Source organism: Sarcophilus harrisii, chromosome 2 (genome assembly GCF_902635505.1).
Source record: "Sarcophilus harrisii chromosome 2, mSarHar1.11, whole genome shotgun sequence".
In the NCBI taxonomy this organism is placed as follows: domain Eukaryota; kingdom Metazoa; phylum Chordata; class Mammalia; order Dasyuromorphia; family Dasyuridae; genus Sarcophilus; species Sarcophilus harrisii.
In genome coordinates this window covers 589,439,349-589,464,461 of record NC_045427.1, presented here as the reverse complement: position 1 = coordinate 589,464,461, position 25,113 = coordinate 589,439,349, and the positions used below count along the sequence as shown (strand labels likewise).

Here is a 25,113-nt window from a genome sequence, read left to right as displayed (position 1 = left end):
TATTCACCCCTCAGGCTAAAATTTTATCTTATGTTTGAAAAATACCTGCTGAATGTTTCATTTTTGCATTGTTACACTCAGAATCCTAGACCAGAATGAATTACCCAATATGAGATCAAAGATGCTTTTTGTAATTCCTCTTAACTCTCTCCCCTTCCTTATAGCTATTTCTTAAAGGCTGAAATTTTAGGGGCATAAGACTATCACCACCACCATCCTCATACTTTGTGCTTGGCGTATATCACTATTCTTTGCCATGAAGAAATTCAGCATTGTACAGGAAAATTGAATATATAGACTTGCATATGTAGTACACTGAGCCGAACCTCATGGCTGCCAAAGTACATATCCCTTTTGATAACTGTCCTATACCACACAAGGCATTTAATAAATGCATATTTGCTGACTCTGTAAAAATACTACACTTGAAATGGCCAAGCAAGGCTATGAACATCAGTGATTATTAACATTTTATAAGTGACAGCTTTTTTCAGCAATGGGGTGATTCAGGCCAATTCCAATAGACTTGTGATGGAGAGAGCCATCTGCATCCAGAGAGAGAGACTAAATGTGGCTCATGACATAGTATTTTCACTTTGGTTGTAGTTTGCTTGCTTGTCTCATTTTTTTTTCTTTTTCGATCTGATTTTTCTTGTGCAGCATGATAAATGTGGAAATATGTTTACAAGAATTACACCATTAACATATATTGGATAACTTGCTGTCTAGGAAAGTGGGGAGGAGGGCAGGGAGGGAGAAAAATTTGGAATACAAGGTTTTGCAAGGGTGAATGTTGGAAACTATGTGTGGATTTTGAAAAATAAAAAGCTGTTATTAAAAAAGTGAAATTGCTCTTGTGGGAATATAACTTACACAAGGCAAAGCTATTTTTCACTGGGGGTGGGGGGGACAACAAAGTTTCACATTATGATGGTGGAGGTGACCCTGGATTCTTGGCAATTGGGGTTAAGTGACTTATCCAGGGTCACACAGTTAGGAAGTGTTAAGTGCCTTAGACTAGATTTGAACTCAGGTCCTCCTGATTTCAGGTGCTCTATCCACCACACCACCTAGCTGCCCCAATCTTGGATTCTTAAAAGCCACATTCATGGAATACGAATTAGTGGGGCAGGTTCCACTAAGCTGGAAGGTCAAGTATAGGCCTGTGATAAGACTAGGAATATCGTTTAAGGACCACCTTAACTAAATTCAGAATTCTAACACCAGATTAATCACCAAGTAATTTGTTCTCAGCCTCAGCAACTCCTGAAAACCATCTAACACATGAGGAGGTTAGGATCGCCACAGGTGAAAGGAATACCAACATTTGGCCAGTAGGCCAAATCCTTGATGTACATATATTTGAGGGAACAAAGTGAAATTGGGACACCAAAGAAAATTGAGAAATGTGAAGTGTCAGTGACAGCTTCATTTTCACTTTCCTCCTTTGATTTTTCCTCTGGCTTCCTGACTTTCTGTTTCACTCTTGCCCTCCCTACCCCCTTTGCTTCCCTCTCTCTTGTCTTTTGTCTTTTGTTTTTTGATTTCCTACTTGCTTTCTCTTCACTTTTGGAAAGCGAAGACTTCCTAACACACTGTCATTAAAGATGCATTCACTGTCCTCTGTATCTAAGCATGAATTTAAAAGTAGACAAGGAATCGAACTGAAACACACAGCAACAAAATAACCGGTTCTGGGATAATTTTGGTTTTTTTTTATTGTTTGTGAATATAACTAAGTAAACAAGTCCGACTTATAGTTGAATATGGTTAAATGAAATCACAAATATACAAGAGCTCATATTTAAACAAATACCAAAGCCATAGTACTCAAAACTAGTTTTATTTTAAAATTTCAAGTGCATAGCACTCATCTAGATTCCATTGTTGTGGACTTTTGCATTATAAGCACTATTTGGAATTAATGCTATAACACATACATTTTGGTTTGTAGTCTGATCTTTAGTAGTGTATTCACTGGACTTTGGTAAAGCCCTCATATATAAAATTAATCTGTTCACAGTACGTGTTTTTGATGGTCTTGTATTTGTAAGAAACTCAGACTAAGCAATAAGTTAAACAAAACAAAATAACAAAACCATAAACAGTAATAATGAGTTGCTTTTAAACTGAAACCTGAAGTTTTAAAATAACCAAATAAAAAGGGGTATGCAGCAATAATAACCAATTTTTTAATACCTTCCTAAAATCAAACCATTATTAATTGGCTGTTTGAACAAAGACTAGAAATTATTGATTTTTTTTAAAAAGTACTCTTCTGCAACAAGAATGACATTTAAATCAATAAAAGCATTTGAGGAGACATTAAGTTATCATAGGCACCAGCTGTTGTTTCAAGTTGGGATCTCATTCCCAATATTTTACATTCATTACATATCGAGGTAGTTAAAATACTGAAAACTTGACTCAAGGTTGCAGTACTGTGAAAAGTGAATATGACAGAAAGTTTCCTTTTGTCAATTTCCCCCAACTAATTCAAGTTTTCTCAAGGCAAGAAAAACTTACAAATAAGCAAATACAAATACGCAATGTCTTGGAGGGAAAAATAATTTTTAAAATGGCACTTTAAGAAAGCAAGATTTCCACACTGAGTGTTTTAAAAGTCTCACCCGAGTGTCGATTTCTATCAAACTGAAGTACTATCAGATGACTAAAGCATGGTAAGCACAATTTATTCTTTTAGGAAAAAAAGGAAATGGCCTCATAAACACTATAATTCACACATATAGAACTACCACCTGCATCAAGTATTGAAGGTTTTCCTGGGAGAGTTTCCCTTCCTATGTCGAGTCCCTTCTTTATCAAGAGTAATACCACAACTACTTTGATTCCTGCTGCATACCCATATCTTAGCAATAATATTGACATCTGACTTTAGCATATAAGATGGCAGTCAAATATCAGCCATGTGAATTCCTTTCTACTGAAGTGCTACTTAAAAAAAAATCTTTAAAGAACTTACTTATTTTTAAACCAGGAAGACTCCCTTCACCACACCCCCCTCTCCTCCCACAAAGAACATAATATATAGCTAACCGCATAGTTATTGTAATATGTTTATTTTCCCCCTTTTAACTTACTACTCCCCCCTCCCCAACACTCCTTATTCTCCAAATTGCTCATGGTCATGATTAATGATTCATCCATTGACTAACAAGGCAGTGGAATTTCAGAGAATAAGCTAGTCTTGGTACTTTACAAACCAGCTGCAATTAAAGCAATTTTGTATAAGCACCCTTAAGTAACATTTATTAATTGGACCCAAAAGTTAGTTATAAATCTCCGTCTCTTGTGAAACGGAAAATGCCATTCTGGCACAACCTGAGAACCTTTCCTTAAAAATACATTTTTTAGGCTCTGCATTTTATAACTCTTCTCCTACCCTTAAAAAAAAAAAAAAAAAAAAAAAAAAAAAAAAGGAAATTGAACTATCAAACTGGGGATAAACCATTGATTGCAATAATACAAAACCTATACACAGATATATAAAAATGAACCACAGGTACAACCACTTTACCCATCCTGTGCTATGATCCTATAATCTCATGTGGAAGTATTTTGGCCTAATTACAGTTTATAAGCATTTATAAATTCCTCTGGCTGGCTGTCAATACTCAATGTCTCAAAAGCATGCTGCATTCCATTTAAGCATATCCAAGTAGTGCAAATTCCCTGAGCTTGTATGTGTTTTCATCTCAACCTTAGGCAAATATATATATATATATATATATATATATATATATATATATATATATTAAAAGCAATGATCTTGTAAGCTGAAACAAATTTTGCCCTTAATCTCAAGCTGTATATCCAAATACACATACTTTTGTAAAAGGAAGTTATATATTTCTACTAATGAATTTAGTATTATTGTACAGCACAAACTGATCCTGCAGCACAGTACTCAATGAATTTGAATGTAGTCAAAGTTAATCTATAAATCAAGTATATTATTCAAAAACATCAGAATATACAAAAATGACCTCTTCAAAAAGTAATACTGCAAATTTCCTTCATACAAAAATGTTTGGCAAATCCAGAGAAAAGAGGTTTTCCTTGAGATAAATATCAGCATAACATTTATCATAAAATACCCCATTATAATGAACTAGTAAATGTCCAAATTATTTTTCTTTCTTTTTGGTAATGAAAAATGCTTGAAATAATTGGACCTTCACCTGGGGTTTGGAAATTTTTTGCTGTAAGAGATTCTTGTGGAAATAACATGCAACAGATTTGACACATACATAATTATAAATTCACTTTTCCCATGTGTACATGATGCAATGAAAGGCATAGTTTCAATTTTAGTGGGTTCAGTGTTTGAAATCTTATTAGCATTCAGCTCTGATTTCCTTCTGAATAGAGCTCTTTCTCTTCTAAATTCTTAGAAGTTATATGAGAACAATTCTGGATCAATGCTTACTTTGACAAATCATCACCTCTCAAAGCATGGAGTGACGCAAGGATAATGTTCATTTATTTGATAACTTCTGTTGTAAGAAACACTAAGACATGGCTTAACCTCTACTGGTATTGCCAAGGACATACCAACACCAGTCTGCATGTGCCCAAGGCCCTGAACACTGGTTTGTAAGCCAGTAGGACAAGTCTGTAATGTGTAGGTTGAGGTGTGAGTGCTGGTAGATACGATCTGTGGACAGTTCTGTTGCTCTGACACTGGATGACGATATTGCAGTGTGTTCTGATGTGCTTGATGGAGATACTGAGGCTGCTGAATGTGGACTGGTCTTGTAGTTTGGGATGAAGGATGAAACACACTCAACTGACTTTGCTGAGGGCCAGGCTGTCCTTTCTGTTTGTTTGCTTCTTTTACATCATTATCATGGGCACTAAAATACAAAGAGACAGTAAATTAGTTATTTTATATAATTAAATATTCATTTTTTAATATAATCTTCAAAAACTTAGAAAAAGGATAAATTTGGCAAAAGACTTATTACAGCAATAATAGCTGACCTCAAATAACTGATACTACCAATGTTCTCTCCTGAATATGACTATTTTGACTTAGAGTTTTGTCAAGAGAGATGAAAGTATCAGGTAGTCTAATAGCAGATTTAGGTTTCACATTAGGTTTGGATTTTTCCTACATTTGGGAAAGCAAATTTTTTTAAAATTCAGAGGAAAAAGATCTGATCTTATACCTTGATACTAAACGAAGTTAGCTTGAGGGACTAAAGATTCTAAGATTTCATGAGAAAGAAAAGGAAAAGAAATCTACAGAGAACATCATAGACAATATTACAGGAATTTTTAATTGGATGAATTCAGATTCTTAGAAATGTTAAAAAAAAAAACAAAAACAAACAAACCCAGACACAGAACCAATCAGGAATACAAGAAACATGCCAAAGGACTATAAACAAAATAGGGAAATACTGTAATATTCCTTTACATTCATGTAACATTTATTGAACTAATCTCTAATCAATGAGCATCTATTTTATTTTTAGGTCTTTGCAACCACAAAAAAAGTGATGATGTAAACATTTTGGCATACAAGGAACTTTTCTGTTACTAGAGGGCACAGATATTTTAGTCACCTTATTGGCAAAATTCCCAACGCTTTCCAGAATGGGAATATTACTTTGTAGCTTTACCAACAGTGCATGAAAACAGAAACATAAAAAAATTTTTATTAACTGATGTGAAGTAGAGCTAAGAGTCAGGAAAACAATATACACAATGACTACAACAATGCAAATGGAAAAACAACAACCACAAAATGATAAAAAATTGAATGCTGAAAAATTAAAACAAAAAAGAAATAAAAATCTAGTTTTTTTTTTTTTTTTTTAAAGAAAGAATAACAGGAAGCAAGTGTGGTACAATGGAAACAGGAAATTTGGATTCAAATCACACATACTTTATGGTCACATTCAAATAATTTATACTATAATTTGGTTTCCTTGTCTGTAAAGGGAGAGAGGGTAAATGAGAACTGGACCCTGTGAGTTCACTGGCACAGTGACTCCTAAATAAGAAAACTGTTTTTAAGAATGCAAGTTAGCCTCTTTTTTTGCAACTTATAAAAATAACATATATATATGGGGTTTACTATGTGGCAGACACCATGTGAAATACTTCATTTGATCTGCACAACAATCCTGGGAGACAGGTGCTATTATTAACCCCATTTTACAACTAAGGCAGACAAAGGTGAAGTGACTTGCCAGAGCAACACTGCTAATGCTAGTTCTAGGCAAGATTTGAACTCAGATCCTTCCTGACTCCAGGACCACTATACCATCTACTTTCCCCTAACTTACAGCACTGCATTAGAGTTGCCTGGGACATTTAGAAGTACTTGTCCAACATCAAAGAAACAGTATGTCTCAGAGCTGGGACTTCAACTCAAGGTTTCCTGATTCTGAGGTCAGTCTATCTGCTCTGCTGACTTTTTCTTCTGCAAAATGAAGATAATGCTAAAATTATCCATCTCACAGATCTGTTGTAAGGAAAGCTGCTTATGAAACAGTACCTACAGGTAAAGTTTAGAATGATTTTTAGGTCAGAAAGGCCAAACACCAGAATAATCAAAGACTATGTTCTATATAAGCATTTGTCTCTCTTCTAAAGGGCTTAAAAAAAAAAAAAAGAAAATTATATTGGGCTAATGGTCACTTATTGTAGCATCAGGTAACCTGATGAGTAACAGAAAAGAAACAGAATTACAAAACTACTTATTCTTCTACTTTATCAAAGGGAACAATCTTCAGATTGAAAAAGATAGAACAGCAATAGTGAAGATAGATGAGATGATAATAAGACAGTACCTGCTAGCCTCTTCAAATGACCTGATCTGATTGTAGAGAATAATCTCCAGCCCTGAAAGAACCTGTAGATGTGACTGCTAAAAGGCTGAGATAATGAAATAAGTATGAAGGTGCTGGAGTGAAGAACAAAGTATCCCAATTTTTTAAAAAGCTATTCTGAGGATTACAAACTTTGATACCCTTTCTAGTAAATTTCTAAAACAAAATGTCTTCTGAATATATGGAAAAGGAAACAGTGATCAATAAGACCTGGCCTAAAGTCACTAGATTTGTAGATCAGAAGGATGCTGTATACAAAGTATACATGTGGATTTTAGCAAGATATTAAACAAAGTTTCTCCTAATATTCTAATGAATATGATTAAGAAATGGAGATTGGATCACAGTATAGTTAAATAGAGAAGTACAAGGGAAAGAACACTGACTATAACTAGTTTTTTGTTCTTGTTTTTGAATTTGGCATACCATAACTCTTTGATTTGTTGGGGTTCAAATCTACTAAAATCATCAACCTGGAGTGGTGGAAAGACAGCTATGCTGTTACACTAAATATGGAATCACAACATACAAAAAAAAGTGACTAAATACCCATATCCTTTGTCCCAGAGATTCTACTGTGAGGCATATTTTATAACCTAGATAAGTTAGTGAGAAAAAGAAGGGCCCCCCGAAAAAAAAATATGACCACTTTTTATAGAACCAAAAAACAAGGAACCAAGTACATATCCATCAATTGGAAAAAGGCCAAACAAACTGTAGAGCATGGGGGGGGGGGGGGGGGGGGGGGGGGGGAGGAATACTATTATGCTAAGACTAAGGTGAACTCAGAGTAGCATGGAAAGATAAGACATCTACAAACTGATGTAAAGTGGGAGAACTAAGAAAATGACAATGACTACAGCAATGTTAAATGGGAAAAAGCAACAACAAAGAAAATATAACAGAATATTATATTCACGATTTGACAATTCTTGGCCCCAAGAAAGAAATATGAGAAAACATCTGCTCCCACTTCTTTGCAGAGGTAAGGAACTCTAAGTGTGTTCTGATTTAATAGCTTTAAGAAAGGAGGGGCAGGGAAAGGAAAAAAGAACGCATGAGAAAAAAAAGAGGAGAAATAGAATGGAATTTAGGGTTTCTCATAACATACTCCATAATTGGGATACATAAGAAGAAAATATAATCATGAGCTAAGAAACAGAACTAATAGAAAACACATGAATCACATTCTTATCTGAATCACTGAATCAAATAGAGAAGCCCTGAACACACACACACACACACACACACACACACACACACACACACTATGGTAAAAGGAGTGACACAATAAACTCAACAAGCTATCAGGAAGAGTACAATCAAAGAAGAAATAGTCACAAACAACCCAAATTTCAACTTAATAAGGGAATATTGTAAGAGGGAGTAAAAATCAGTAGTCAAAGTTTGATTTAGGTGAAGAGAGGGAACAGAATGGAAGCAGACTGATTCTTTCATATAACACTAGTATTAATCATTTTCTTTTTTTATCATCTTCTTTGTAAAGAGACTAGGATGGGACAAAGGAAGAAAAGCATAAAAAAGGAAGATGTGCAATTAAAAGTTCTGTGAACATGAATGAGATGAACTAAGATAGATTTAGACCAGAAAGAAAAACCAAACAATATGTAATTTATAAGAAAGAAATCTGACAGATTCACGTAGAATGAAAGGCTTGAAAAGAATTATGCTTGAGATAAACTCAAGAAAGCAAGAGAATCAATCACAATCTTAGACGAGGGAACAATAAAAATAGATATGGTTAAATGAGACAAAAAGGAAAACTTCGTTATCCTTAATGGCATCATAGACAATGAAATTACATCAATAGTTAACACATAGTCATTAAATGGGACAGCATCAAAATAATTAAAAATAAAAATTAGTTTCAAGAAGAAAGAGTAAAGTTATAATAGCTGGGAACCTCTATATTATCCCTTTAGATTAGCAAAAAGATAAATAAGAAAGAAGTTAAGAACGTGAATAAAATTTTAGAAAAGTCTGTTGTAACAGATATCTGATGATTACTGAATGGGAAACAATATCAAGAAATACACATACACACATCTATATCTATGTGCACATGCATGTGCACACACACGCACATGGGCATATGCACCTCTCTTCAGATGTGCATAGCACCTTTCTCTGGGAAATGACTATGAACCGCTACACAGAATTCCCAATCCCTCTATTTTTGTCCACCTGCACTTTTGATTTCCTTCACAGGCTAACTGTATACTATTTCAAAGTCCGATTCTTTTTGTACAGCAAAATAACTGTTTGGACATGTATACATATATTATATTTAACTTATACTTCAACATATTTAACATGTATTAGTCAACCTGCCATCTGGAGGAGGGGATGGAAGGAAGGAGGGGAAAAGTTGGAACAAAAAGTCCTACAACTGTCAATGCTGAAAAATTATCCATGCATATATCTTGTAAATAAAAAGCTATAATAAAAAAAAAAGAATTGGTGGGTCAAAGAAGAGAAACAATTTCCATCAAAGAAAATTATCCCAAGAAACACAACAAAACCTTGAGATGTAAAATGGAGAGAAACATATTCAAACACTTTCATCGATAAAAGAGATAAAAGATTAGATGAATTGTTATAACTAAAAAACAAAACAAAACAAAAAAAAACCAACTCCTACCAACAATCCAAAAACTTCAACTAAATAGAAAATGAAAAGAAAAAATAAAACACTGGCTCCATAAATACAAACGGAAACTTTTAAAAAAGACTAGTTTCAAAAATGTAAATAATTCATAACAAAGGAGAGAACAAAAGAAATTAGAAATTATTTTGCCCAATATGCCAACAAATTTGATAACTTAAATGAATGAATGATGATGAAAATTTAAAACACTCAGATTAAGAGGAAAAGTAGAGGATTTGAACAAAACAATTTCCCCTAAATAGCACAAATGGAACAATCTATAAATTTAGTTTTGGGAGGGAAGAGTGGTGGTCAAGAGACACAGCACTAGATGAATTTAAAAGTAAATTCTATCAAATACTATAAGAACAATTAGCTAAAATTTAATATGAATTATTGGGAAAAACAGGAAAAGAAGGGGTCCTACCAAATTCCTTCTGATACAAATATGGTCTTGATACCTAAACAAAGAGGAGAAAGAAAACTAGAAACCGGCATCCCTAATGAATATTGACACAAAAGTATTAAATAAAATATTACTCAAGCGTCTATAACAATATGTTAAAAAGATTTCTATACTATAACTTGGTTGGATTTATACTAAGAATTCAGAATTGCTTCAATATTTAAGAAACTATAAATATAATAGACCATATTAATGAAAAAAAACATTTTTAAAAGTCAATTTATAATCAATAAATGTTTTTAAGAAAATCTGAGCACAGAAAATGTTCTTTTATGTAGAAAACAAAACAAAACTAGAAATCATAGAAATAAACAAATATTTTCTTGGTATTGTAATCAGTATCTCTCTAAAAGCAAGACCTAACATATGTAACATGGAAAAATTCTAGAAGTCTTTCAATTAAGATCAAGTGTCAATCAAGGATGACTATTGTCACTACAATTATTTGGCATAGTCCTAAAAATGCTAGCTATGGCAATAAGATAAGAAAAAATTTGAGGTTAAAGGAATCGGCAAAGATGAAACACAATACCATTTTTTTTTTTTTTTACAGATGATATGAAGGATTATATAAAGAATCCCAGAGATTAAACTAAAAATTAATTGAACCAATAACTTCATTAAAGTAGTAGGATATAATACAAATCACAAAAATCATCATCTTTTCTGTGTGTTGCCAACAAAGCTCAACAAGAAATAAATTCTATTCAAAATAACTATAGAATGGTCAAAATATTTAAAAGTATATCAAGACCACATACAATACTCTTTTTATGAGTGTGGACCACAACATAGAATTTTCATCCTTTCTGTTATTGTTTACTTGCATTTTTTATTTCCTTCTCAAGTTATTTCCTTTCTTTCTAGATCTGATTTTTCTTGTGCAGCAAGATAACTGTATAAATATGTATACATATATTGGATTTAACATATACTTTAACATATTTAACATGTATTGGATTATCTGCCATCTAGGGAAGGGTGTGGATGGAAAGAGGGGAAAATTTGGAACAAAAGGTTTTTGCAAGGGTCAATGTTGAAAAATTACCCATGCGTATGTTTTGTATATAAAAAGCTATAATAATAATAAAAAAAGAAAATACTCTTTGTAGAAATAGACACCTGAATACCTGGAGAAATATTCACTAAGTCATTGATGGCTTACAATGTAATAAAAATGACAATTCTATCTACATTAATTTATATTTTTAATCTAGGATTTAGTTCTATAATAAGGAGACTACCAAAAGATTATTCTAATAATCTAGGAAAAAAACAACAAAATTCATCATCTAGGAACAAGTTTAATAATAAGGAGGTGAGGAGGAGAATGAGAAGAAAGGGAATCTAGCATTACCCTATTTGAAAACTGTACTATAAAGTAATAGTCACCAAAACTAATTTGTAGTGGTTCAAAAATAGAAAAGGTGGTCAGCAGAACAAATCAGGAACATCCCAGACCAGAAGGCAATATTGTCTGATAAACCAAAGAATTTCAACTATTAAAATAAGAACTTACTATTCAATGAAAACTGTGAGGAAAACTGGAAAGCAGCTTAAGAATTAAATTTAGATTAAGATCCCATATTATAAACCAAAATAAGCTCTAGATGTATGATATAGATACATTTTATATGAATGGCAAAAGTAGTTCAGTAGCAGTTGATGTTCTTGACTATCTTTTCTTGGTTTTAAGGCAAACTTTCTTTATCTTTTTTTACTTTGAATGTCTTGCAAATCAATCTTTCAAACGGCTTTACAATTTTATCTTCTCCAGCAAATATTGACTATGTGATCTCTGTTTTCTTTATTACCATTTCGACCTCCTCGAAGAGTTACACTATAAACTTGTGATGTTAAAAATTTAAGTTCCAGCATCCTTCTCTATAAGAATTTACTAACAAGTTTGCTAGTGTTATGCTCAGGTATAATTTCTTTCAATTTGGCAAATTAGTGAAATATTGGATAAATATTGGTTAAGACGTCTGTATGAGTGCTTGTAATCTGTGTTTGTCTTTCTCCATCTACATCCCATTTTTCCCATCAAGAATTATTTAAAATAGTTCACAGCTGAGCTGTTTTAATTGTACAACATATCCTTATCATTTTCATTTTTTTCACCGAATTTCTTATTTTTTTTAATGTTTGTTTTAATAAGGCAGTGATCTGTCTATGCGAAAAAAGCTAACCTATTTATGTTAAAAAGAAAATCAACTTTATAAGTACAATGGATATAGTTAAATGATAATTCACGTTCAAAGACATGGAAATGTTAGTGAACTGCACTCAGTGAACTGACAGTCAAAAAAATCTAGACAAAAGTATAATATCCCTAACAAGATAGTTGGTATTCCCACTGTATTCTTCCCCATTCAGACCACATCTGGAATACAATGTTTAATCCTGGGTTTCATCTTCTAAAATAAAATTTGACAAATCAGAAAGTGTCCATAAAGGCAACAGAATAGTATAAAGACTCAAATACCATGACAAATGAGGACCAGTTTAAAAATTTGGTACATTTAAGTTGCAAAAAACCAGTGTGAAGCCTTATAAAATTTGTAGTGATGTCATAAGAAAGAAATATTAGAACATAGTCTACTTGCCTTCTGAGTACAGAACTATAAGACAAGTTTAAAAAAAAAAAAAAATCACAGGAAGGCAAATAGCCTATTAAAGCAAAAATTTCCTTACAGTTACATTAGTTCAAAATGGAATAGACTACATTTCATTTTGCCATACATGTTCAAACAGTTGTCCATTTATAGAGGATGTTATAAATGAGATTCATCCAACTGAACAAAATTATCGCTAATGTCATTTCTAACCTCAGTATTTTATGCTTCTGATTGATGCTCAGATCAAAGTCATTGTACCATTACAGAAGTGATAAGGTTTAGAGCAGTTTCATAACTGACCTCATCCCCTACCTTTGATCCAAAAAAAAGAGACTTCCTCTCCTTGTTGCTTTTCATGAGATGCCTCTCCTACTCCTAACCTTCAGGACAGTCAGACTGTCATCACATACAGACATATAAGTACTAGAAGCTATTCCAAAAAGTACCTAGGAATCCTAAGGTGCTACTGCCACCATGGTTGTGGTATGGCAGCTCCAGAAAAGGACCTAAAGGAACAGGAGAGAATCTTCTCAATGCAGGTCAGCTATATGGAAGAAAACAAGGATGCAGAGTTCACTCTTTGTCTCTGTCACTTTCCTATTATTCAAATATGCTACAAGATGTTTAGCTGAGTCTGATTGATGTTAGGCCTAGATTCCCACCTTGCAATTTTATGGCCATAAAATTATGCTCATGAAACCTAGCTGGCTGCCAGGGGCAAAGTTTTTCTGAAGTCCTTCATGAAAATCCATTTATAACACATAACTTGAACCAGTTGTTTCTAAAGCAACTTGTACATTAAGAAAAATATTACCAAATGCTGCAATTTAAAACACTATCTAGTACAGGAAATTACAACTAAAACTATAAATAAACAAATAATGAGAGGCTTACATCAATAATCGTTCAATACACTGCACCAGGAAATCCCAAGAGTAGGCAGTCAGGCGATGTAATCTAGTAGGCCACGTTGGGGAAAGACGAAGAATAATTCTTGATGAAGCTACACAAGCAGCAGCTACTAGAGAAGGTGCATAATTTAGAAAGGCATAATCTGTAAAGACACCAAGAATAAATTTAAGTAACAGGATACACACAATCACCAACTAACAAATCTTTCTTTACTAGGAACAAAAGCATACCTTGTAATGACACTTCCAAAAAATAATCAGCATACTTTGCCATATATAACTTGGTTTTTTCCAGACAAACCATTGGCCAGCCATCATGCAGATCCGTTTCATGGACTGCTTCAGATAGATAATACTCAATAAAATGGGCAGCTGTTGGAAGGCAGAGGTTCCACTGAAATGTTTCTAACAACAATAGCTCCATGTGTAGTAAATTTTGTTTTGTTAATACTAGATTCATGTTAGTCATACAGCCAAGGCTGTTCAGTTGCTCTAGTTTAGGCACACTATCTTCCTTTTCTTCAAATTTACCTTGGAAAACAAAAACACAAAAGGAAATGATTATGCAGAAGGAAGTTTTAGTGAATAAGTAAAATATTATTCATTTACCATCAAAATGTAACACACTTGATCCAAAGAAAATGTCTCTTTTTCTTAAAGTTTTCAAAACCAGTAATTATCCTTCTTCCCCTCTCCCTCACTTGTTCTCAGCTTAATTTATATAGTTGATCACCTTCCTCTCAGAATTCAGAACTATGGAATATGGTAAACATTTGGATGTATATTCTAATGCATAATGAAAATAGAGCTAACCATATATAAGATATACAAATTATGTTACCAATTGAATTTCAGTTTGATTTAAGGTCCTAGATAATATGCTAATGAGCCTTTTAGAATTTTTTAAAAAAATAACAGAAAAGATGCCCTTTTCTACTTATTTCCCCCAATTCTGTGCTTTTATCTAAACTTTAAAAGTACTTCCACTTTAAAAAAAAAAAAAACATTTCATCACTGGAAACAGATTGAAAATCTTGTATATCACAATTATTTGAAAAGATCTGAAAAAGTATATTCTGCTCCCTTTCTCCCCTCTGAAATATAGAAATAGTGTTTAAAGTGGAAGGGAATTCAGGTACTATTCTATCCAACTCCTTTCAGAGATTAAGAAAAAGACCCAGAGATGTTAAGGGATTTGCCTAAAAAAAAGGATTCTTTTGGGGAAATCATGGAACTTCCTGGCAATCCAGTGAAGCCTATGGATCTCTTATCAGAATTATGTTTAAATGCATCCATACAACATATAAGATGAGGAAGGAAACCCATCACAGCTAACAAATAAAAAAAAAAGTTAAGAGATCCTTTGAAAACCTATCTAGAAACTCCTTAATTAAGAACATCTGGCTAAGTTTTATGACCAAAGTTATCTATATCTTGTTAAAAACATAACCAGGATTCAGACCCAGATTTCCTAATCTCTAGGTTCCATATTCTTTCTACTATACCAACTATCAATCTCTTGCTTCTTTAGTAGGTAAATTAAAATAAGATTTAAAAGACAAAAACTACACTATCATATAAATTACAAAGTCTCTGGGTTCCTAATTTCCTCTTGAGAAAAAAAAAAAGTTTAGATCCACATGCAAAGATTAATATTAACCTGATTACTTCTGTTAATTTCCCATTATTCAGCAATTACTCTTCTCTAGGAGATAGTTATACCTTCTTCAGTTTTCAATCATTCAAGACATTATATAATCATAAAATCTGGGGGATAACTTCAAGAGCTAATCTGGTTCAATATGTGCTAACTACATCCCAATCTGCTAACTACATATTAAGTAAGATCATCACCCCCATTTTAGGGATGAGATAAATGAGCCTTACTTGCTCAAGATCATTTAGTAAGTGGTAACAGTAGAAAAGGAACTAGTCCTCCTGTTTCACTGAACCAAGTCTTTTACCTCCAAGTGCTGTCACTTCCTCAAAATATGACTTTATGTCCATGTAAATAATAAGTCTAATAAGAGCCATTCTGTGGCTATCACAGTAGCATTTACAATGTACACTTACTAAAATTTCTTCCTCTGTCAGCTCACTTCCATGTTCATAAGCTAGCTGCTTAAATATGACTGCATCAAGTCATGGACTTGTTTTAGATAAAATTCATATGTATTATTGTTGGTAGTAAATTTAAGACAAAACATCTATAAGCCAGAATTTGCTGACATAGTTATAATGTAAAAATATAGGAGATTAGTGGTCTGACACCAACAAAATCAAATTCTTCAGAATGAGTAATGAATTAGAAATGCAAACTAAAACTTTGCCTCACCAATTACAAAGTGGCAGTAATACTTGCCATGTACTTCAAAGGACAGTTGTACACATTAATTAATGAGAGGTTTGTGTTTGAAGTTGCTTAGAAGAAAGATATTCATTATTACCATACAGTATAACTGAAATTCTGGTATTCCATTGCTTAATTCAAAGAGCAAGAATGCTTTATATTACCATTGAAATTTCGACCACCTAAACAAATGACAAGGTTACTAATTTTATAGATGAAGCAGAGAAGGTAGGTGCTTTGCCTAAGGTCACAAAAGCTGGGTGTCTCTGAGAACATAAGCTGAACAACTGATCTTTCCAACCCTACATCTGGACTTGTAGATCAAAGCATAACAACCCGACTTCGCATGCAAGACTATTACCTGAGTAGGCAGGGGCTTGTTATGAAACCTGAATTAATAAGCATTTATAGGAACTTTGTATTTACCAAGTAGTTATTAAATAAGTGAATATTTCACTTCTTGACTTTAGAAAGACAGTATATTTTTAAAGTTAAAAAAAAAAACTGGGATTTTTGCTTTGCTTCAGATAAAAATTTTGGGATTTTTTTTTTTTCCCCATTTAGAGCTGGTGATGTTTCATGGTTACCTAAGGACTTTAGGATACCAGTTAGTTAAAAAAAAAAAATTCACATTCAAGAAAATAAAAAACTCTGGGCTGATTAGCATTGTGTTTCCTGAAGGTTCCATATTAGATACAATGTCATTGAATAACATTGTTAAGTACAAAAAGAAAAGCAATACTCTGCAAGCTAATGGATTTTGAAAGGGATATATTTCCTTTATTATAAACCCTAAAAGAATAGAGTCATGAAAATAAGGGGCACCTACATAAAAATACCCTTTAGAAAACCCTTCCTGACTTTTAGTTTCATCTAGACTGAAGAAACACTAAAATGATGTGTGTGTGTACATTTTATATGTATGTATATATTATACATATCTTATATATGTATAATATATACATAAGTATATATATATATTATTTATATATGTGTGTATGTATATATAAGCATTATATAAACTGAAATAACTTTGGGGGCAAATGAGAGAAAAGAAAGGCAAGAGTTAATCTTTAAATGTTTTGACCAAAAAAAAACCCCCCAACCAATTTCACTTTTTTACACAATTCAAACCATGATAAAGTTATGTATGACCCAACTTCTTAAACTGTGGTTCACAAACCCATATGGGGTCTTATAACTGAATGTGGACAGTCATGAAATTATGCTTTATTATCAGTAAATGTTTGATTTCTATCCCTACCTTATATAACTATATACTTGGAGTCACATAAAAATTACTTGGCCAAAAAGGTGTTGTGATTGGAAAAAGTTTAAGAATTGCTGATATATGTTAAAAACATTTTATCTACATTGTGAACACAGACCTACTTGTCAACCCAGGTTCATGCTAAGACTAAACAAGAATTTGGCTATGTTCTATTATAAGTCAAGAAGGATGTGACTGAATCTAGAATTACTTAGAACTATCTTAGAGTGGATCAAAATCCATGAGGATTAAATGCAAGACAAATGTTATATACCCGTCCAACTAGAATGACAGAAATCAAATACAATAAAATTTATTAAGTGTCTACATACCAGGTACAGAAGACACAAAGATGAAAAAAAAATTTCCTCAAAGACCTAACAGATTATGTAAATAGATAAGTAAATATGTACTGATTTGTGAAGGGTGCAAATATTAACAATAAGAGAATCAAGAAAGATTTATGGGAGAGAAGCAAAAATAAAGGTACCCATTTTCCAGCTAGCACAATCTATGTCTACAGTTTCCAGAGTCTTTCTACCAACATCCTCCAGATGATTCTGTACTTCAGCAATGCATAGTGTTATGTCTTGGATTGCCTTTTGCAGAGTCAGGGAAGAGCCAAAGGTAGAATATCAACATCATTGTCTAAGGCCCATGGATGCCCAAGATCCATGGAGAGACTACAAATGATCTTTAAACTTGGATGGGAAAAATATTTTGATAATTCTATTGTTTTTTCAATAGAATTTATTTCATAATTCTATGGATTTTATTTGTTTAAAAAATGATTATGGGTATATGGCTTCAGCCTCCCATGGGAATCCATGACACAAAAAGTTAATTTCTGCCCTAAGACTGGAAGCTTACAAGCAAGAGAAAGGAATGGGGTTGGGGGGAGAAGAGTATAGTTCTTTATCTACTAAAAGATTAAAATTTAGGATTTTAAATGCAGAATAGTTGCTGTCTCTGACATTTATTATCCTAAGATAGCCACAAGGAACTGAGATGCCAGGTATGAAGAAACAGCTGCATCCCAAGGTCATCATTTTAAGGTGTGCAATGCATCCTTTTTCCTGTCCTCAGCCAAGAGAGGTATGTCAAAATTATATGAAAGAAGGACCTTGGCACATGGACAACACCAATCCTGTTTCAATCTGCTAATAACAATTCATATTTCTGTATTACCTTAAGGTAATACAAAAAAGGATCTTTTAACTAAGTGAAATACTGATGTTCTACCAGAGTAACAACAACAAAAACCATCCTATTTTGCAAATCTTTAATGTGTGTGACTTGATAAGTACAACTTCAATAATATGTAAAATATTAATTCACAAAGGGTTATCAACCCTCAAAGTTATGAGGCTAACTGAAGTCCCTAGAAAAGCAATCAGTAGCTCTAGACATCAAAAAAAGGGTTTACCTTAAAGGATGACTTATCTCTGTAAAACACAATTCTGTCTTGGTTGCCAGAAAACTAGGGCCAATTCTGGGGCTTATGAAAAATTGCTTTCCTCTTCTACAAATGCATATACCTCAGATGATCTCTTTTATATATAGATGGCTAAGTTAAAAAATTATAACTTATTTGAAGATGAGTTGTTAGTAGAAAAATGAGAGCTTTTTCTTTGGGAGAGAGAGAGAGAAAGGCTCTGGGAACAACAGATTAAAGGTGTCTATGTGAGAGACAGAAGGCAATTTTCTATATGGGATGGGAAAATGGGGAAAGAGTTTAATTCAAAAGAAGCTAGACCCCAGAAGAAACCTACTGATTTCATAGGTCTCCCAGCCTGAAATATCAGAGGAGATTGGGGTTCCAGAAGAGACTAACACAGAGCTCTTAGGTGGCTAAGGTACTGGAATTCAATAAAAGAACCAGGAATCAATACATGGAATAAAAAACCAGGGTAAGATGGGGTAAGCAGAGGACCTGGTATCTAGACAGAAGTACCTTGGCTGGATTCAGGGCAGATTTTGTCTCATAACTTAGAGATAACTAAAAGGTAGCAGAGACACCATTAGATGAGGAAGTTCAATCACAGTGACTAGAAGGTAAAGCCCAAGTCTTAACCTTGACAACACTGGACTTGAGGCAGAAAAGTAATTACAGTGTTGGTCTGAAGCTCACACCCCTACTTACTCTTACCACCCATATTTAAGTAGTTTTGGTAGCACTAAAAATGCTGGGCTGGAGATTATGTTGTTGTCATCACACTTACTAAGAGAACAAGACAGGCAGAACGTAGTGGCTCCGAAATTTAAGACTCCAAAAGGATGGAAGCCCATCTCAGGTGCTGGTGGTTAATAAAAGGCAATCCAACTATACTCTGCCATGATGACAACAAGACTATGGACAGCAGGAATCAAGACTATATAAAACCCTCAACTTATGCTTCCCACCCAACCTTCTAAGACAGATAAGTAGCAGAATTAACTAAAACTTTCCTTGTCTTGACATGTCTTTTGGCGTGATTGCTGACAAGCACTGAAATGGTTCAAGGACAGGCATCAAGACAATGAAGCCACACATCCAATAGTATATGTATTATCTATCAATAACACAAACTGATGTCACCTGTCACCCCCACCCCCTATATAACTATGCAATGCTGAAGGGCAATAGTAGATTTGAGCATCTCTGAGTTTAATTTTCCATAGAGATAAAACTGTAGGCACATGGGTCATTCTCTAAAAGAGGACTAAACAAGGTTCTTGATTGCAGTGGTCCATAACAAGATTCTGGAATACTCATCCAAATTAATGTTATAAAATGAATCTGAAGGAATGTTTCCTAGATCCTGTCTTTTTAAAACAACAATACATCAAAGTTGGTCTTTACAGTAATAGTAAACTGTTTCCAAATTTGTCAGAGTACAAACTTACTTGCTAGAAGCAAACAGGAAAGTGCAACTAAATGCAGCTGCTGGATGGAAATGTCATATCGATCCATAAAGAGGTCAAGCAAATAGACCGCAAGATGTCGTGCTGCAGGGCAAAGAGTGAATCGATTGCTTACAATAGCAATTAGGTCTGCAAAATACCGTCTGAGATTTAGTTGGGGAGACTGGCCTTTATAGGTGGGTAATTTCAGCTCCTAAAATAAAAGTAAGAACATCTAGCATTAAACAAAATCCATTTAATGAACCATTTCAACAAATACAAAATACTCATTTGCTTTTAAAAGATTAAATGATTTATCACTTATTATTTCTAATGACTTAAACGCTTTGAATAGAAGGAAATTGAGAACATATTTAGTAAATGGCCTAAGAATAAGATTTAATTTTTAAAATTATCATTTCTAATTCTAATGAGACAGTACTCTGTCTAATTCTAATTCTAATATCTCCTTGCTACCTGTGCTGTGATTTAATAAGTGCTTTGGCAGCAAAGGCAAATTGAATTGAAAGTGATGAGAAGGATTTTCTAGAAATCTGTTTTCATGGAATCTTATCCAAACAAAATTCTCTCATGCTTTATGAAAAGGCTACATTCCAGTAAGGGAATTATTTTTTTTAAAAGAAAGATAATTCTTATTTTCTTCTTGATTTCTATCATAAAACCAGTGACATTTCCATAAGAAAAAATTTCTCAGAAGAGTCTAAATACTTTCAGATAGGAAGGAATTAGAGGTATACCCACCTGAAGACATTATTCTGTAAAAATACATGTTTGGGTAAGACAATATTTAAGGGGCAGTTAGTTCCTATGGAACCCTATTAAAAACATGCAACCAGTGAAAAGATGTTACATCAAGTTTATATTAAAGCCATTGTGCAAACATTAGCAGTCTTTCGACCCCCCTTTTTATTTATTTGTTATTAGATAAATATACATAGACAAAAATTTACTTAACTTATATTGACAATATCTTGCTCCTTGGAAACTGAATAGGGAGAAATATGAACACAAGATACTTGACTACATACTTGTAGCTCCTAGACCTTGCTCCTACTGTTCTCAAACAGTGTATAAAGTATGATGCAACTATACTGTAACAAAATACAAGTGTCTATTGTCATCTACTAGGCTTATTTTTGCCTGAAAACATGCTAATTATGCATCTTCAGGCTCTGCAAAGTGTTTCTCATCCGACTAATTTTTTAAAATCCAAAGGTTACATTTATTTAAGACAAGGAAGACTTGTGTTAATTACTCAACAATCAAGTATTATGGCTGGAAAAATAATAATACAAAACAATAATATAAAGTGTAAATTTTTACACTTTATCAGAAGCACATTTAAGTTTGCAGATTACTTAAAAAAATAAAAAAGCAATTCCCAGCTTTTGTCAGATAATCTTCAGACCAATCTAAAATAAGAGAGTGCAACAAAGTATATTTCTTCAAGTTTGCAAGCTTTTCCTCCTCTACACTCAGTACTAAATTTCTTTCTCAATTCCCTGCAAAATCCAAATTCCAGACAAGACAGGTCAGCACCCTCCATTGCATTTATCAATTCTGCATTGGTTAATGCAAACTCTATTCGCCTCAAGTGATTAAATTATTTGAAAAAGATTAAAATGCAGGCAGGTGACATCCTTAAGCAAGGGAACAGCTGATGAATCTTGCAAACTAAGAATTTTCTTAAACTTAATACCAAAAAGCTGAAATGTTCCCTTTTCAGTTTCTCTAAAAATTACTATTTACTTATTAGTCCCTAAAAAGCTCCCCATATAATTTTAGGGCTAACAAAAGAAAAAGGAAGGGCAGAAATGCACCCAACTGTCACACAGTTTTGAATTTAAACACATTTATATTCACACACCCCACTCACAAGGAAAGTAAATTGGATAAAATAAACCAATTCTTGGAATTCTTTCAGACAAGTTCAATGTTAATTCAGTGTAAATAGCATTTAAGGATCTACTATGTGCAAGATGCTCAGGCTACAAAGATAAAAATAAAAATCAATAAGTTGCTACCTTTACAAATAAAACTGGGAAACTGCAGAGACATATTTACTGATTTGTACTCCAAGAAAAATCTATCAAAGTTTATAGGAAATATGAAACTTTCATTCATTGGCACTTTTCAATTTGTACACAGTGGGAGTAATATCATATTGAAGGTAAGAAGAAATCCAGACTGAAAATGAAGTTTGCATAAAAAGAACTATTCCATAAAAAATAGTCAGTTTTAAAAGTGGAAAGTTAGCAGCTCTATTCACAACTTTCCTGAGGCATAGAATAGATATTACTGAAAACAGTTCTTACAGGATAGAGCTAAACTTTTCATTGAGCAGAATTCTATTCCCTGACTAATAAAAATTGTTTAAATTAACAAGCAGTCCTTCGGAAATCTTAACTATTTAGTTTAAATAAATGAAGATACCAGCTTGATACTTTCAAACTAAGAAAAGCAGATCTTATATTCTAAATCAAATTTTTCTCACGGTTTAGTTGGCTCATTCTTTTGAAAAATTACTTTCTTCCTAAATTCAAGAACCTTTCTACAAAGAATCAACTATTTTTTTCCCTTGTTCCTTCACTTAAGTAATGACCCAGACCTAAAAGTGAGTGGGATTTTTAAATCATTAAGATTAAAAAACTTTAATAGTTACAGGAAAATGGAGTTAAGAGCAGTAGGTACAAGGACTTTATATTTAAAAATCCACTAACCTCCCCTCCCCACCTCTGAGTATATCAGTAAATACACACTGTTGAAAGGATGATATCACAATAACCATACCAGGTCTACTTTTACACATCCTGCAATACATCTGTGGATTCAGAATTCAATTGTTAGCAGAATTCTCAGGGTCTGAATGAGGTGTCTGCCCCTTCCACCCTTTAAGGCTGCCTTTATAATAGTATTCAGTCTCCAAGGAGCAAAGCAAGAACAATGTAAATTGTTAAGGAATTCTTCTATGTACTAATGCCTCCTAAATTTTACAAAATCTAAAAAAAAAAAAGTGAAAGGAAACTAATTGACTAGCACTCAAAGAGAAATTAAGATCTGTTCCCTGTTTTCACTCCCCAAAATTATTCTTCCTACAGTTGATTGCTTAAACCTTCTAGAAACAAAAAGCACAAGAAGAGTCTTGCCCTTTTTTGGTGAAAGTTTTTTCTTAAGGACATGTTTTTGTTTTTTGAGACAGAGCCCAGGAAATGGAATAAAGGAGCTGACCAGAGAAGGAGGCAAACTCAGCCATTTTCCCTTTCCTGTTCTACAGCTACAATGAGCTGAGACCCGGGAATCTTGGTTCTCAGACAGGAGAAGATTTCTTATGATTGCCTGGCAGATGATCTGATTTAGGCCACCTGAGAGATGGAGAAGACTTCAGGATTACCTTGTATCTTAGTGCCTGATGAATATCAGCAGCCAGCTGTCCTTTCCACCACTGCCCCTCCAGCTCCATGGGATGGGATGGGAAGCTTAGCCAGATCCAACAGCTTCAGTCTACAGATGCATATGTGTGTATACATACATGCGGTTTACTGAGAGGACACTGGCACGGGGTTGATTTCCCACCCAGCAAATTGGCTCAAAAATGAAGACCGCCTTGTTCCCCCAAAGAAACCTGACCGACCCGACCCGACCCGACCTTGAGAAAGCACATGCAGGGCAGCGGGACTGGGTTCTGAGAGTCCCTGGACAAAGCGGCTCCTGCACTAGGGAAGCTCACGCGCCGTGAGGGGAAGCGGAGGGGAGGAAGGAAGGAGGGGTCCCAAAGGAGCGAGCAGAAGTAAGAGAGTGCCGTGGGGGGAGTGCGGGGAGGGGACCCGGGCACGGGCACCTGAGGGAAGCTGAGGGGCTGGCGAGCGCGGGCAGAACAGAACCCGGAGCCCGGGCCGGAGACGCGTCGGGCCGTCGGCACCAAGGGCAGCGGCCACTCGCCGCCCCTCCCGCCGGGGGCTCGCCTCGCACCCACCCAATCAAGCAGCGCGCCTCTCCCTAGGTGACAGCGAGACCGCAGGTGCTGAGGGGCGGGGGGGAGGGGTCAGCGCCGCCCCTCCCTCCCTCCCCGGGCTCAGTTCCGAGGGAAGGAACCGCCGGCTCATCAAAGCGAGCGCCAAGCGGCCCCTCACGGCCCAGACACGCACCTGCGCGGCGCCGGGAAGTCAGAGCTCAGAAGGAAGCTTTCCCCGCCTTCCTGAGGCTTCCATTCTATCCGCACGCGGATCAAAGTCCTCCGCTCCGGGCCAGGGACGAGCCGGGCGCTGCGGAGCAAAAGCCCGAGATGAAGCCGCCCTGCCCTCACCGGGCTTCCGTCCGGCCCGGAGAAGGGCCTGCCCCCGGGTGCGCCCCTCAGACCCTCGGACTACTCTTTGGGGCAATCGGCCGGGCGGACAGGTGGGCCGGCGGCTGGGCGCGGCGCCGGGGCCGGACAAAGGGCCCGCCCGACCGCCGGGGCCTCCCCCGACCGCCGGCCCTTCCCGCATCCTCCCCGCACCTCTCCGCCTCTCACTCACCCAGAATCCCTGCGCTGAGTGCTCGGGGCAGGGCCCGGCTCATCCTGCGCCGCCGCTCCCGGGCCCCAGGCTCGGCTTCAGCCCCGGGTCAAGCCTCTCGCAGCGCTCATTGTTAAAGGGCCGGGGAAGCCGCCGTGTGTACAAAGCCAGCGCTGGGGCACATGCCGGACCCGCCTCCGCCAATCCCGCGCCGCCTTACAGCGGGGTCGCCCTGGTCCGCCCAATCAAGAGCCACAGCCTGGAGATCCAGGTACTCCGCTTTCCGAGTCTACTCGGTAACTCTGAGAGCTCTTTAAGCACCAGGCATGCTCAGTCGGGCAGTGGGGGCTCTTCCTCCTCGCAGTCCTCGGCCGCCGCCGGCTGACTGGGAGCAGGAGCAGCGCGGCGCAGGGCAGGGCGCGGCGGGGCGAAGGTGGGTCCGGCTAACGCCTGTTGGCTGCTGGCGCCCTTCCACTACCCCGGCTGGAGGGGTTTTCCGCTTGCTTACCTTTCCCCGCCTTTGGAGGGCGGGTGCGGTTATATGTGCGTGTGTGCATTCTACACGTATGG

At 35.6% G+C, this 25,113-nt stretch overlaps 1 protein-coding gene across 2 annotated transcripts; it reads right to left on the bottom strand.

Annotated features, from left to right (window-relative positions):
• Positions 1-1,694: 1,694 nt before the first annotated feature.
• On the bottom strand, positions 1,695-24,908 carry CCNJ (cyclin J). Of its 2 annotated transcripts, XM_031956168.1 has the most exons (7): positions 24,565-24,907; positions 24,196-24,312; positions 23,442-23,551; positions 20,033-20,243; positions 13,758-14,057; positions 13,510-13,669; positions 1,695-4,877 (listed from the first exon to the last, which is right to left on the bottom strand). In XM_031956168.1, exons 3-7 carry the CDS (start codon positions 23,508-23,510, stop codon positions 4,463-4,465), a joined length of 1,155 nt encoding a protein of 384 aa, XP_031812028.1. In that variant the 5' UTR covers positions 23,511-23,551; positions 24,196-24,312; positions 24,565-24,907; the 3' UTR covers positions 1,695-4,462. The 2 variants fall into 2 exon arrangements, with proteins under 2 accessions (XP_031812028.1, XP_031812029.1); XM_031956169.1 differs by lacking the exon at positions 24,196-24,312 and having other exon boundaries at positions 24,565-24,908.
• Between the last annotated feature and the right edge of the window lie 205 nt (positions 24,909-25,113).

Excerpts from the sequence above, each read along its gene's own strand:
- CCNJ (XM_031956169.1), bottom strand. The coding sequence starts at position 23,510 with ATGGAGCTGGAGGGGCAGTGGTGGAAAGGACAGCTGGCTGCTGATATT. Across the intron at positions 14,058-20,032 it reads TTCCTGTTTGCTTCTAGCAA|GTAAATTTGAAGAAAAGGAA; the intron begins GTAAGTTTGTAC and ends TTGTTTTCCAAG. Across the intron at positions 4,878-13,509 it reads TGTATTGAACGATTATTGAT|TGCCCATGATAATGATGTAA; the intron begins GTAAGCCTCTCA and ends TTTGTATTTTAG.